The sequence below is a fragment of the Leopardus geoffroyi genome, chromosome C1, assembly GCF_018350155.1.
Source record: "Leopardus geoffroyi isolate Oge1 chromosome C1, O.geoffroyi_Oge1_pat1.0, whole genome shotgun sequence".
Classification (NCBI taxonomy): domain Eukaryota; kingdom Metazoa; phylum Chordata; class Mammalia; order Carnivora; family Felidae; genus Leopardus; species Leopardus geoffroyi.
Genome location: NC_059328.1, coordinates 211,175,267 through 211,189,940, shown reverse-complemented (window position 1 = coordinate 211,189,940; position 14,674 = coordinate 211,175,267). Strand labels below are relative to the sequence as shown.

At 42.2% G+C, this 14,674-nt stretch overlaps 1 protein-coding gene across 3 annotated transcripts in view; it reads left to right on the top strand.

Annotated features, from left to right (window-relative positions):
* LOC123599582 (SPHK1 interactor, AKAP domain containing) overlaps positions 1-14,423 on the top strand; it is a 161,883-nt gene extending 147,460 nt beyond the window's left edge. Inside the window, exons 8-12 of one of the 3 annotated variants that reach the window (XM_045481572.1) lie at positions 1,094-1,270; positions 3,124-3,210; positions 5,388-5,440; positions 5,531-5,715; positions 12,468-14,423. In XM_045481572.1, the coding sequence (XP_045337528.1) occupies positions 1,094-1,270; positions 3,124-3,210; positions 5,388-5,440; positions 5,531-5,715; positions 12,468-12,611 (646 nt within the window). In that variant the 3' untranslated portion in view covers positions 12,612-14,423. Of the gene's footprint in view, positions 1-1,093; positions 1,271-1,606; positions 3,102-3,123; positions 3,211-5,387; positions 5,441-5,530; positions 5,716-12,467 lie in introns of those variants that run through there. The other 2 variants (XM_045481573.1, XM_045481574.1) reach the window with 2 other exon arrangements.
* Positions 14,424-14,674: the final 251 nt, after the last annotated feature.

The window sequence follows — 14,674 nt, the reverse complement described above, 5'->3', positions numbered from 1 at the left end:
GGATAGGAGGGCAATTAGCATTTGTTTTGGATATGTTGATTTCAAAATATTAATGAGACAGGTTGGATGTTTCCAGGAGACTGGCTGAAAAAAAAAAAAAGAGCCCCCAGAAGCAGGAAGAGGGGCCCTGGCCGGAGTTCAAGTTCAGAAGCTATTTTCAGAGGCAGGAGAGAGAGTAGAGGAAATTGTTCAGGACAGACTGGAAAGGAGGGCACTGAATCCATCATGGCTGTGATGGTGGCACTGAAAGGAAACCCAGGGAACCAGGCTCCGGGCAAGGTGTGACCAGAGAGGCAGAAAGTCATGGAGGCCGGGGAGGAAAGGCTGTAAGGAGAAAAGCCTGTCAGATCAAGGGTTAAAGGCTTTAGAGAGTTACCTGACCTAAAAAAGCACCCAGAAAGGCAATACTGATACACATCAGAGGTTTCAAAGGGAGAGGATGGCACAGAAAGGGAAGCCGCAACACCCAGTGCTCATCCCAACAGGTTCCCTCCTCATTTGACAATAAATTTCATATTTTAAAAAAATAATAAAAGCTTTAACAAAAGAGGGGAAAGAAAGGTAAGCTACAAATGCAAAATGTGTTCAGAGGCATTTAGAGACAAACCGACTTGGTAAACCTCCAGAACCGGGTGGGTGTTTTTCTCCCAGCATGGTCCACTTGCCACTTGCATTAAAATCACCTGCAGTGGTTGTTTAAAATGCAGGTTTCTTGCTCTCCTGGCAGAACCATTGGATCATAATCTCTGGGAGACGATGCTCTGGGTATCTTCATTTTAGATGCTACTGTCCCTCCTTTATTCTTCTGTAGGTAGCCCGGGGGGGTTTCGACATGCTTTTGAAATGATTGGAGGGAGTCAGTAGAAGGAGATGAAATAAAGAGATGGGACAACTGAAGGAGTAATCTCGAAAAGGCAAAATGGGACGGAGAGTGCCAGGAGAAGGGTCAGTCTAAAAGAAAGACTGCGCTTGTCTGCAACGGTATCTTCCTCACTGTGGCAGAGACTCGCGCCCGCTGAGCAGTCAGCAAGGTCTTCGTGAAAAGCTCTGTCTTGTGCCTCCGCTCTTGGTAATCATGCCTTGCCATCTACAGTGCCGGCCTTGATGTAGCAGAGGCGGAGGTGTCCGCAGAAGGCAGAGCCCCCGATGAGTTTCCCAACCTTCCCAGCAGCAGTGGGGAGAGCACGGACAGCTGGTCCCAGCTCACCAACGAGGAGGACAATCCACATGATACCAGTAGCTTTCTTCAGCTCAGCGAGCGATCCATGAGGTACCTGCTCTTGACTTGACTTCCCAGGGAAACAGGTCTCAACACAGATACTAGAAATGCTTCCTAAGTGGTTCTCTGCAAAGGGTCCCTAACAGGGCAAGAGAGAAAGCTCCCCGCTAGATCAAGGTGCCTGCCTGTCATGTTTTGGGCCAAGAGGTTTCTTAATATCCAGTTGTGCCTTTAATTACCTTGGCCAAGGTTAAGAGTCAGCTGTGTTTCTTTCTCTGCCAAGTCCCAGCTAGTGCAGTCAATGATAACGACTGAGAATTTTTAAATAAGGGCTGCTGTTCCACCTGGTGTGTTTGATACTTTCTCTCTGGTTCATTTGTATTTCAGATGCAACCCAGACTGGGTTTACATGAGGCAAGTGTTTCCACATTGTGTTGTGTCGTTTGGCCTAATTGTTTCTCTCCCTTTCTCTCCCCTGACCTCTATATTGTTGTTCTGGGTAAGCAAGAGAGGAGTTAATGAAAGATCAGATTTGGAAAGACCCAAGCCCATCAAGAGACATAAACCGAACACTATCCCTCCGTGAGGTAGAAACGGAAAGAATCTCCACATTTCTGCCCTAAGTCTTATTTGATACTGGCCCAGTTCCACAGACTTTCCAGAAAGGCCAATGGGCAAATGGGACTCAGATGCATCTGGGTGTAATGGCTCCTTGGCAGTCTTATTTCTGGAAGTTGGGTCTGCTTAGACCCAGGAAATCTTAACATTGTCACACACTTTGTCTAAAATCCCCCCAAACTGGTGGGAAATATTACAATATAGAGATAGAGAGGAAAGAGAATTTCAACGTCTGGTCTTAGCAGAAGTTTACAGGGTTAATTAACTTGAGCGACGTGTTTGAGTCATCAGATTTCCATCAGTGAATGTATCTGATGCCCCACACGAAACCCAAAGCCGGAATTTGAAACTGGAGGAGTCTAGTGTGTTAGTCACGGTCCTCCCGAGGGAAGACTGCCCCATTATATGACACACCAGCACTCACCCTTTGAAAACCTGACTTGGAAGAGATGTCACTGGGAAATAGTGGGAGTATGAGGAAACTCGGTGAGCTTGCTAAAATTGGATGCATTCCATTTTGCAAGTACAGACACAGCCTAAAAAAAAATTGGCTCAAGTCAACTGTGTTTCAGCAAATAAATTCCAAGCTAGTAACTAGACCATATGTTGATTGTGTAACCCATGAAAATGATACATCAGCCCTCCTACTCCTCGATACATAAGGTATCAGGTATTGCTTCCCAACGATTTTACAAAAAGGAGCTGATTAAACTTTGGCATTGCCCAATTTCATATTTGTAAGTTCTGCAGTGCCATAGTTAAACAATGATCCAGGCGCACAGTCTGTGGAACGCCCCTCAGAAAAATCCCGTGACAGGCAAAGGGAGAACGCGTGTCCCCTGGTTTCTGTCAGAAGTCAACAAGCAGGCAGATGAACATTCTGGTAGCTTCCCCAGCCAGTATTCTCAGAAGTATCTTGGTCTCCATGGGAACACCGAGGAGTCTCTTGCTGCCAGATAAACATCCTCACTACACCTAGAATGAGGAAAATAAAAGTCATGCAGATTGTCACCCAATAGGTGTAGCCCATCAGGCATGACACCACTACAGAAATTCGAAAATGACGATGACGATGACGATGACGATGATTGGCTTGGGCCAAAAATGTCTTTTGTGCCGTTTCCCCCTAATCTGTCCAGAAAAAAATCTTAATGTAGGGGTCCCCCAACAATATTCTCCCGGGGACCAAAGAAGGACCTCTTAGAAAAAAATGGCGGAACGTCAGTGTTGGCGGTGTGGCCAGGTGGTGGAGACAGGCATTAATATGTAAACTTTTGCTTTGTCAGCAATGGCAACAGTAGTGCCACTAGCAGTCTTGGCACTGTGGACCTGGACATTTATCAGGAAAGCATGCCATCTTCTCCCATGATTAAGTAAGTAGCCACCGAGATGCAGTGATTGTGAGACCGCTACCCTAACTCCATCTGGCAATCCATTTTGGTCATTGAGATCGTGCCCAACCACTGAATCATCATGTCCACGCTGCTGTGGTTCCATGTCACTGGAGCAAGAACTGGGGCCTAGAATAGTCTTACCCTACCACCACTGGTAGGACCACCACGGGTCCTACCCTGCCCTACCACTGTCTTCTGGATTTCAAATCTGCCCCCTCTGATAAAATCATTTCACAAAAAGCTTATCGTACAATTAGAAAGAGATGTCATTTTACTTAATTGGACACAGAGAAGCAGAAATCCTTTTAGATCATACCATGCCAACCAACAGAGACTATCGTTCAATAGAATGTAATGTGAATGGCTTTTCCTTTACTCGTAGAAACCTGGGATAATCACTACTAAATGGGTCTAATACCAAGCGGTGCTACAATGGAGACAGGTCATTGCCGTGCAGTGACTCTGCTCCCCACGACCTTGGGACCCTTCTAAAAGGTCTAAAAGACCAAGGGAAAATAGCACTTAGAGAAGCACATGTGTAATGTAAATTACAGTGCCGAAAAGGAGGACAATGCGAGGTCAGGACTGCATCCAGAATTTGTGATTATTCTGGAAAAGTAAATGAATTGAAATCTATTTTTGACCATTATGACTTAGCTTACTATTTGGAGTTTTCTGAAATCTGAGAAAAATAAAAATGAACTACAAGAGTAACAGTGCTCCCTGATCTCCTTCCTCAGTTGCTCTCTATAGCTAAATCATTTTTGCTTCACTATGTAACCAGGTGTCTGGCCTGTGGGAGTATGCTTCAGCGATTGACGGTCGCCGTGCACCCTTTGTTTCATGGAGCCATTAGTCACAAGTAGAGATGAACATACACATTAGCTTGGGTTTGCTTTGTTTTTTTAAGGTAGGACCCAAATAAAAACAAACAAAAAATTACTTTGGGGTAAATTTATTTTTTCTCTTTCAGGAAGCATTTGTTTAGCTACCCTTTTCCATCTTTCCCTAGGGTTTGAGCCTAGGACCCCGCAGATTATATGCACTCAGGGAAAACCAAAATAAGCACCACCCATATCCGTGTCTGGCCGCTCCACAATAGCAGAAACTGTCTTACCTTATGCCATTTCACTTAGATCACTTGCAGAGACGTAGAAAAGAATCTAGACCCTTGGGAAATTGGCCGTGCTTCTAGAAGTAATTCTGTAAGCATGGCAGAACAACCAAACTCTCTCTCAACATCAGGAATACAGTGGAATTTAGAGCCAGCAAATCTTAGGAGGAATAGAAAATATAAGGGAGAATACTCTCTCATAAAAACACACATTTTTAGGAGCTGCTGTAGTCTAATTGCTAGACTGTACAAAAATATAAGACAACCTCAGGCTTTCCAAGATGGCCACCTCCTTTCAGCTGTTGAGCTATATGCTCTCATTTTGGAAGCACTTACTGAATCCTACCATTATATCAAGGCTTCCTAACAAGCACTCGCTGTATGAAAACACCTCAAACATTGACCATGACTTTAATGAAATACTTTGGTTTTATCTCTAGTTCTTTATCACCTCCAGCCTCCTTCATCCTTCTGCTAGAAAGAAAAAGAAAATTTTCCATTTTAATTGAGATATTTCATTGTACAACTCAATTTCTGCAGCCCATTGGTTGTTTTATCCCTTATTTCAGACTAAAATACAGATTTGTTGCTACCATAGTTTAGGGAAAAAATCATCGTATCGGGATGGAAGTATAGGGACCTTTAAATGACAAGTCAAATACAGAAGAAGGATACATCCCCAAATCAGATCTAGTGGCCTACAAGATATTTCCTTGACTGTTCAAACTGGTGAAGGTTTGTGGAAGGGAAGTTGAGGAGAATAAATGGATGCATTTCTTCTGGTCTCCCCCACCAATTATCCCACTAAAACTACGCATTTAATCTGGCCTCTTTTTTAGGGCCAGGGTATTGATCGCAGACCCAATAATCCTACATAAGAGCCACATTGATATTTCCCCAGTATTACTCCACTCTATGAAAACAATGGATCTAGAACGAATTTCAGAAGCTTGTAGATCGATACGACCCATTGCCTCATCATCCATTTGCAGCTTACCCTTTCTAAACATTACCAACCATATACTGTTGTTTTCTCCCAAAGTGAATTAGTAGAAGAAAAGGAGACTCTTAAAGGACAGTCAGAAAACGTAGAGGGTAAGCCACATTCCCATAATTTTGACACACAATTTGCCTGTGATCTCCCCGTGGAAAGCATCATAAAACTGAGGTTTTGTCTGTGTTCAGAAGGCGCCTCTGGAGTGCAGGTGGGAGCGGCCAGCCCCCAGGGGAGCCTGCTGGTGATCAACTTTGACCTGGAGCCAGAGTGCCCTGACGCTGAGCTTCGAGCCACTCTGCAGTGGATAGCAGCCTCTGAACTTGGGATCCCCACCATCTACTTTAAGAAATCTCAGGAAAACAGAATCGAAAAGGTACCATGTCGTGTGTTTGGATGTGAAAAAAGCTTCGTGGTTTTGTCACTGCTGGAAACTCAGTAACTTCCCAGTCAACTCACCTAAATTTTGAATGATTTGCTCTTGACTTTTCACCTTAAAATTGTGGCTAGAACTTTGAAAGCTTCCACCTGCATAAAATCACAATAACTTTCTTTGACCCTCAGTTTGTCTCGGCTCGTTGGTGGCAGTGAGAAAGTGAATTGAGGAGCTGGGAACTCTTCCAGACTCTGGCTTTTTGATTGTTCCTTGGTTTGTTTGCTCTGTTTTGATGGTTCCTTCCTCTGGAACCAACCTCCTCATAACACTCATTTAAATAAAGGGTACAAGGGAAAGACCTGATATATATAAGAAACTAAAGTGAGGCCACATTGATATTTAAAACAGACTGTGGCATGATGTCAAGAAGAAGCATGTTTAAGTCCCTACTGAACAGGTTTGCATTAGACAGGCTTTCTCATGATCATTCCCCACCTACCAGCAGTATAAAGTCAGGGAATAGATCCTTTGCCAACCTCAACATGAATAGCAACTGTCACTCTAACTCCCTATCTTTGAGACTGCCCACTAACTGCGGTAGAATCTCAATGATTAAGATTGACGCACAAACTCATCTGCCAATGTCTTCAAGCTCGATTTGCCCGCAATTTAAAAGTACGCCCCTTCTGCAAATGTTCACATGAATAATAATGTTGCTCTATTCGTTTTCTAGTGCTGTGTCATCAACTGCCACAAATTTACTAGCTTAGAACAATGATTCCCAGCCCTGTTGCCGGAAGTTTGGGTAAATTCTACTCGGCTCTGTGCTTAGGGACTTGCAAGGCAGAAAGCAAGATGGCAGCCTGATTGAGCGCTTGCCTGAACACTGTGGGGAAAAACAAGCTTCCAAGGGTTTTCAGGTTGTTGTCCTAATTCAGGTCCTCATGGCCGTGGGACTGACACCCTGTTTCTTTGCGGGACCACCTCTAGAAGCTGCATCATTCCTTGTCATGTGGACCCTTTCATGTTCTCCAACAGTCAGTCCCTTACTTCTGCCACCAGAGAAAACTCTCTGCTTTGAAAGGGCTTGTGCAAGTAGGTTAGGTTCACCCGATAGTCTCCCTTTTGATTAACTCAAAATCAACTAAAGAATCTCTTTTGCCATGTACAATAACATAATAAGGGCGTAATTATCTCATCCTACGTACTGAGGATTAGGGCAGAAGTCTTGGGAGCCGTTTTACGATCCTGCTTATCACTGCTACGGTGCATTTTTGAATGTCTTATTGTCCCAAAGTACCTCCACGTATTCATTAAGCTTGTTTCTCAACAACCCTGGGAGAAGAGCCAAATGGCTATTACTGTCGCTTTTTAATGGACAAGTCAGGATTCAGAGAGGCTGGCCCATGAGAAAGGATGGTAAAGGTGGCTCAGCCTAGTCCTGGAAACTTCTCAATAGTGTGTCTCTCTCACGCTAAATGATCTTGGAGTTACAATCTGGATTTTCTCTTTAATGCGTAATTGCATTTTAATTCTCACTGTCAGAATCTAGCAGCTTGAAATGAAAGATCCTTGATCATCTTGCCCATGTACATGGAAATTAGAACAGCTTCCCCATCTGTATCACCAGCCAATGGGATTGGCCACTGGAAAAACTGCAGAGACCTAATTTATACTGGCCCCTCCCACATCAGCCTCTCTCTCCAGCCAGTAATTTATATTTTTCTTCATGTCCAGGACTTTCGACCATTCTGTGCCGTCTGAATTTTGTCATACCTCTGTTGGCAAGGTGATGAGTAGTTCACTACTTAATAGGGTCTCCTTCCATATTACCTTTCAGCCTGCCCAGTGCAAAGAGTGGAGCAAAAGAACCCCCCACATTGGACCCCTCCCTCTTTCTGTACACCATCCCAAAGACTCCCTGCCATGGGGAGGGGAACAAGAACTTCCTCAGGCAAATGACGTCCTCAAATTCCTGGAAAAATGAAGGACGGGCTGGTTTCCGACTTCATCTCCAGAGCATTGCTAGGTCCATTTTCAGATGGTCTCCTAAGAAAGTAGCTTTTTATCCAATCCACCATTTTGAAGAAATAACACAGGACTCTATGTGAATACGTGCCTCATAAATCCCCATTAGGTGAAAGGACAAGGGGTGTATCACTAACTTGATTAGTAACTTGATTATGTAAATCAGGCCCTGACTTGACATTTCTTTATCCTCACCAATTTTCAATTCTCAGAGGGGATGCCTGTCTTTGGTCATAGCTGTTTTTCTGAGAAAATAAACACTCCACGAGTGGTATCAAGAAAAACATTAAGTAATGTTTTACCCATGCAATTTAGCATCAGATCAAGGAGCTTATTTCTAAGGATTGTAATTTGAGGAACTAAATATTCTCATTTTTTTCAGAGTCAGTTAAGGTTCTCTGCAGAGTGGCTTCTCCATAAATGGGCACTGTTTGTTGTTTGAGACCAAACTGGTTAAATAAAGCAAACCCTTACACAAAATTTTTATATCCTTGCTTTTATCAGTGTTGCACTTGAACACTCAAGTGCTGATTCTGACTGTTTTTTTCATTGGTGAAGTAGCTATTTTCCAGTAGTGCGGAAGAGAGATTGTGGCCTCCCATGGGGCCGTGTCACACAAGGGTAGCACTGCTCCTCCTCAGCTTGGAAAGGGTTAAAGAAACATCTCTGTTAAGTTCAGAAATGTCATTTTTTCCCACCATCGCTAGAGTATTAGATATCATTCACAGATCTACCCTTCAAGCCACCATTTGTGTGAATTCTGATTTTTTTTTTTAAAAAATGAATTTAGTTAACAATTTTCCCACTTTTGTGTTTCCCACTCAGTGCCCCAGCCTGAAGCTAAAGGGCATAAACTAAAGGGGAGACGATATCATGAGTGAATACCGAAGCAGCTCATGTTTCCCACCATTGACCTTGGAATCAAGGGGCACTTAACGTCAGCTTATAATGAATTTCAGCCTCATTTCAACTCAAAAGGCAAATGCCAAACATTTTTGGTGGCCAGTGTAGTGTCACTCCTTTCTGAAAAGTGACACTTTCATTTCAAGCTTTCTCTTTCATGGCATTTTCTCTACTCATTAAAATGCTATGTTCACTTGAAAGTTGTGCACTCGGAACATTCATCAACTGTTCATTGAGCATGTACAACATACCAGGCACTGTTCTTGGCTCTAGGAATATAAGGAACAAAGGACAAAAAATTCCCTACCTTCATGGAATTTCCATTCTAGTTCAGGAGGGACCCAGAGTAGGGTGAGTGTCATCCAGGGGAGACTCAGGTTATAAAGAGAAATCTATGAGCCAAGTGCACAGAATTATCTGGGACACTTGCTTACAATTCATCTTCTTAGGTCTTTTCTTAGCCCTGATCGCTTTCAATGGGGCCCAGAAGCATACATTTTTAACAACTTCCCTCAAGTGAAGCCATTTTGATGAATACCAAAGTTCAAGACCCCCTCCCATAAAAAATAGCCCAAAAGAGTGACAGAATTTGAGTTGGACTTTAACTATCTTAAATTCCAGGGCAAATTTGCTGAGAATCCTAATGCCTAAAGACCTAAAACACTTTGTAAATGTAATTCACAATGACTGACATCAGTTAAATTTAATCTACTTAATTTAAGATGTAAAAAAAATCATGACAGCAATTGTTTTTTTTTTTTAACAAATGACATAAACTGGCCAATTATTTTTCCTTCTGGATCCAAAATATCATTGCTCTCTAGCTCCTTTTCTAAATCCAACGAGCTCCTGTGAGCTAGAGTGGCCTGATGCCTGGCCTCACTGTAAATCAGTGCCTTTCTCATCTTTATGCATTTGAGAATTACTTCTTTTTCTTGGAGGTGATTAAAAAAAAAAAAAAACAGAGGAAAAAGGTATATGCATGCCTTCCTAAGAAAGTGAGGGTCATAAGAGAAGTGACCTTGCCTCTAGTTACTCATTCCATTCTACTTGCAAAATGGTAGAAGGGCAGTAAGAAAAAGGAAGGAAAAATAGGGAAGATTTATATACTGTTTTAGTCAGCTCAGACTACCTGAACAAAATGCCATAGACTGAGTGGCTTAAACCAAAAATGTATTGCTCACAGTTCTGGAGGCTGGGAATTGCAACATCAAGGTACCAGCAGATTCCATTCCTGGTGACAGCCCTCTCCCTTCCTATGTTCTCATATGGTAGAGAACGAGCTCTGGTGTCTCTCTTCCCTTTCTTATAGGAGAATAAATCTTACCATAGGAGTCCTGTCCTCATGACCTCATCTAAACTTAATTGTCACCCAAAGACCCTGCCTCCCAATACCATCACTTTTGGGTTTGGGACTTCAATATATGAATTTGGTGGAGAATGCCAACATTAATGCATAATAGATACTAAGTTTCTTCACTTATAAACATAAGAAATTGGCTTGAACTGAATACTTTCGTCATGGTTCTCTAAGTTAGTGTGCACTAGAATTGCCCGGGGAGATTTATAGACCCAGATGCTCTGGCCAATTAAATCAGAATCTCCTCTTGGGATGAAGCTCAGACATTGGAGTTTTCTAAAGGTCCCTGGTGGTTCTAGGCCACAGACAAGGCTGATAATCACGACTCTACAGGCCGTAATTGCAGGAGTGGTTATAGAAACGAACTCGTACTTCATAAAATGGAATTCTGCCTTGGAGCAAGAGAAGGTAGTTGCTTTCAGAAATCTAAGTTGACTGTTTTTTTTTTTTAAATCTCACAGTTCGCAACAACTCCCACAGACTCTACCATATAATTTTGTAAACCATTGATCTAATTTAGCAAATGCACCTGAGAATACAAAAGCCCTCTACGTAATACCCCTCTTCAAGTGAGTCTGTCAATGACACCATCACAGGATATAAGCCATTTTAGTTTCCTAAGACAAAATATTTGCTCAAGGAAATGCCCACTGTGATATGTAGGAAGGGAACCTGATTGTTATGGACTGTGAAGTGGCAGGAAGTGAAAATGTTTGATTTTTGTTTTTCACTGCATTGGAATGAAAAACTCAGCTCCCGGACACCCTGAAGCTGATTCTAAAATTACCAAAGCAATAACATGGACAGGAACAATGAAAGATCTAGGGCCAACTGCTAACCTGAATGTGGACTTAGTGTTTATTTATTTTTGAGAGAGACAGAGTGCGAGCCGGGGAGGGGCAGAGAGAGAGGGAGACACAGAATCCGAAGCAGGCTCCAGGCTCCGAGCTGTCAGCACAGAGCCTGATGCGGGGCTCGAACTCACGGACCTGAGCTGAAGTCAGACGCCCAACCGACTGAGCCACCCAGGCGCCCCCTGAACGTGGTTTTAAAAGGCTATAGCAACAAACTGGGAATGTCTTTTTCTGGCCTCTTCACAATCTTAGCTGCATTTTTATTTAGAAATTCCTTTTAGTGAAGGAAGAAAAGAGTGTAGACCTTCTTGTTCACCAGCCCCACAGATGTTTCAAGGTCTTGATGTCTGAGGTTAAGTCATCACAGCCTCAAGAATAGTCTATATTTGGTCGTGCCAGACCATTTTTAAAGCTGATTTATTGAGATATCAGATTGTATTTAGAAACCATGAAACAGATTCTAGCCTGTGACTATTCCACAAACTACTGGCAGAGTGGCTAGCTGGTGGGGCATCGGTCAGCATCATCCTGTGCTCATCACCACAGTGGCAGATCCTACTTCAGCAAGTCCTAAATAGATGGAAAGAATCTAGCAATTGGGCTTCCAGAAAGGTCTGGGGCCAACAGCCTCCTGGGAAGGGCTTAACAAATATTGGCATCTGCTCCAGAGCTTTGTCTCTTAGAGCAATGACTCCGAGATAAAAGTTGGGAATGAAATGGTAGCCCAGTGAGCCAGAGTCTACAGGAAGCAAAAGAAGGAACTGAGGCTAATTTTATATTTCTGTGTATTTCATGTTGGCTGCATCTTTATAAGACATGTTAAGGGAGAGGCGACACCCTCGGGGATGGGTCTAGCCTAAGGCCATTGGTGACCCCTTGATGGAAATCTTGAAAAGAAGTCACCAACCTATGAGCCTCTCTCAATGAGATCTCAGAAACTTGATGTTCAAACCTTCTCTACTGGTAACTCCTACTTCCTAGACTTCCAGTAAGAGCTGGAAAAGTAAGCACTGGAAAAGTCTGATTAATCAAATCGTGCAAAGACATCCTAGCCTTTCTCCCCTTTTCTCTGATGCCCCAATCTTTCCTTTTCCTTTTACAATGGAAAACCAATGTCTCTTGAAATGTGATGCTGGGGGAGAGGACTATTCATGACAGAGTGGGGAGCCAATAAGTGACTGTACCCAAAAGGTCAGCACTTGATTTACTTGGCCTAAATGTATACATCCAATGAAAGATTATTTGTAAGACAGATAGAAGGTCCTGGGAGCTATGCTGTACGGTCCTGTCACAGAGAGTCCAGCTCAGACCTGGGGAAACTCTTGAAATATCCAAAAGATAGACTCTTGAAAGAAGAATCCCATTTATTTTTCCACAATCAGTGGAAGGCAGCTGCTGTGAAGAAGAAAAATCCAGTTCACTTGAAAAAACTCTCTAACAATCGGAATTGTCTAAAAAGAAAATAGACTGTCCTGGAAAATAGTCCCTTGTCACAAGAGATTTAAAAAAATAGCCCGGAGAGCTGTTGGCTTTGGAAAAAGGGTTGAATGAGATAACTTTGAGGCTCATCCGTGATACATGAGTCCTAATTCTGTGCTTTATTTTAGTTTCTAGATGTCGTGCGGCTGGTTCAGCAGAAGTCTTGGAAAGTGGGAGACATCTTTCACGCGGTTGTTCAGTACTGCAAAATGCATGAGGAGCAGAAGGAGGGGACCCCGAGTCTCTTTGACTGGCTCTTGGGACTGGGATAGGGCAGCAATGCCCTTAGAATATTCCTTCCCTTTTTCCCAGCTTAGATTACAGTAATCTTAGATTACAGATTGCTCAAAATGCTCTAAACCTCCTCAAAACATCCCATCACATTAGCAGAGCTATACAAAATCTGCTGTTCAAGTCTGCTGCAGATCGAATAAATCTGAGGAAAAGCAAAACATAGATCGGTACAAATCAAGGCAACCTGTGAGCGAGTCCAAAAAAGCTTGTATTAGAACCACTGGAAAAGCAGAAATTTTAATGGGCCCCAAACGAAAAGCTTTTAACTCGGCCCAAACTCCAGGAAAGCTGTACTTAAGTATTTTTAATGATATAAAATGACATGTAATGTCTCCAATTATGTGAATCAACTGGAAACAAAGTCACTAGTCAAAATAATTTTGTAAACTATGATGTAACTTTTATTTTACTTTTTTGAGCTGATTAAGGGGCTCTCAGCCCAGGTAAACACTTAAGATATGGGTGAGAAATTTCCAGAATTTTCATATAAAAGATCTTCACTTTCAGACCATTATCAGTGGATATTAAGAGAAACGCAGGAGTCCTAGCGATGTCCTCTGCCCAGGTGATTTCATTGATTCATAGCAGCTCACTGGTAAGTATCTCCTATCCCCCCAATAGTGTCTGCATCCTCAACTAACCAGAAAACTATTGGTGTTCAGTTGAGCGAGAGAAAGACTGAAAATTGTCTCGTTTCCGTCTCTATATTACTTGGGTAACATGATCTGTGATTCTTACCATAAGGGAATTCTTATGTGAATTCATATGTGAATTCTTATGGGAATTCATATGTGAATTCTTACCATAAGGGAAGACTTTACTATCAAAAAAAAAAAAAATCTTTTGAGATAAAATCTCCTTGTGTATGCAATTATATAAAATATAAGCATTCCTTTTATTTTTATTGTAAATTATGAAGAGATGATTACCTTAAATAATATATGAGTTAGCTTCAAGGTTCATACAACATGAGAGGATTGTCGTCTTAAGTTGTATCTTGACACTTGAGCTCAGTGGTTTCATCATAAATGCATTGATACTGGTATGGCCGACCTGCTCCCAGGATGATATGGTGACGGGCGCAGGATTTGGCCTAACCCGTTAGGACCGTAGACTCTTCCTGACTCAAACACATTGGCGTTTAATTTGGAGAAAAGAAAACCTTATCCCATTGAAGTTTTTCAGTAACAGAGCTTTACTCTTTTGAAAAACCGACGTATCTAACTTCTCCTTAATAAATCCTCTTCCCCTTCAACTAACTGAGGTACGCGGCTTTTTTTTTCTTGACCAGAGAAGGTGTTTATCAAAGATTTCCTTAAATATCTTGCTTTTACTCTATTTTGAAAATTTGTGAAGTGATTTTAAATGTGAACAAGGCCCCAGGCCGTCAGCGCTGCACTTATATGTCATCCACAGCTTGAAATGTCAAGAAAGCCTCCTTGGGAGCCATACCTCCCTCTTCACACATCACGGAATCCTTCCCAGAATTCATTAGGCACTTGTTACATCAATAGTCCCGATTTAAGATATGTGTTCAACTCGTCACATTAACAAAATGTCAAATTGTAAAATGTATCCATTATCTCAGACTGAAAGCTCTTTGTGCTACTGAACGGAAAAGGATATATTTATTTTTTAAACCATCCCAGAATATTGTGCGTAGACTTTTTTGTGCCGGAATGAATGTTTACTTATCCTACAAAGCACAAATACGGGATTGTTACCATGTGATAAAGTTATACATGTTGTACCTAATGTTGCAAACGAATCAATAAATTTTTGTTGCCGAATGGTTGACCATTTTTTTTGGTCCAAAAATCGTTCGGTGCCTCCTAGAAAAAAATGGCCCCAGTGTGATTGGATGAAGGTATATTATCCTTTGGACAAGCTTTCCTGTTCCATTTTCAACTTTTGAATGAGAAAATGTCCTTTGACTAAATTTGTTAGCGTCAGCGATTATCACATAAATCAGCATTTCTCCACCTTCGCACTATTGACATTTGGGCTGAATACTTCTTTGTTGCAGGGGGCTGTGCTACGC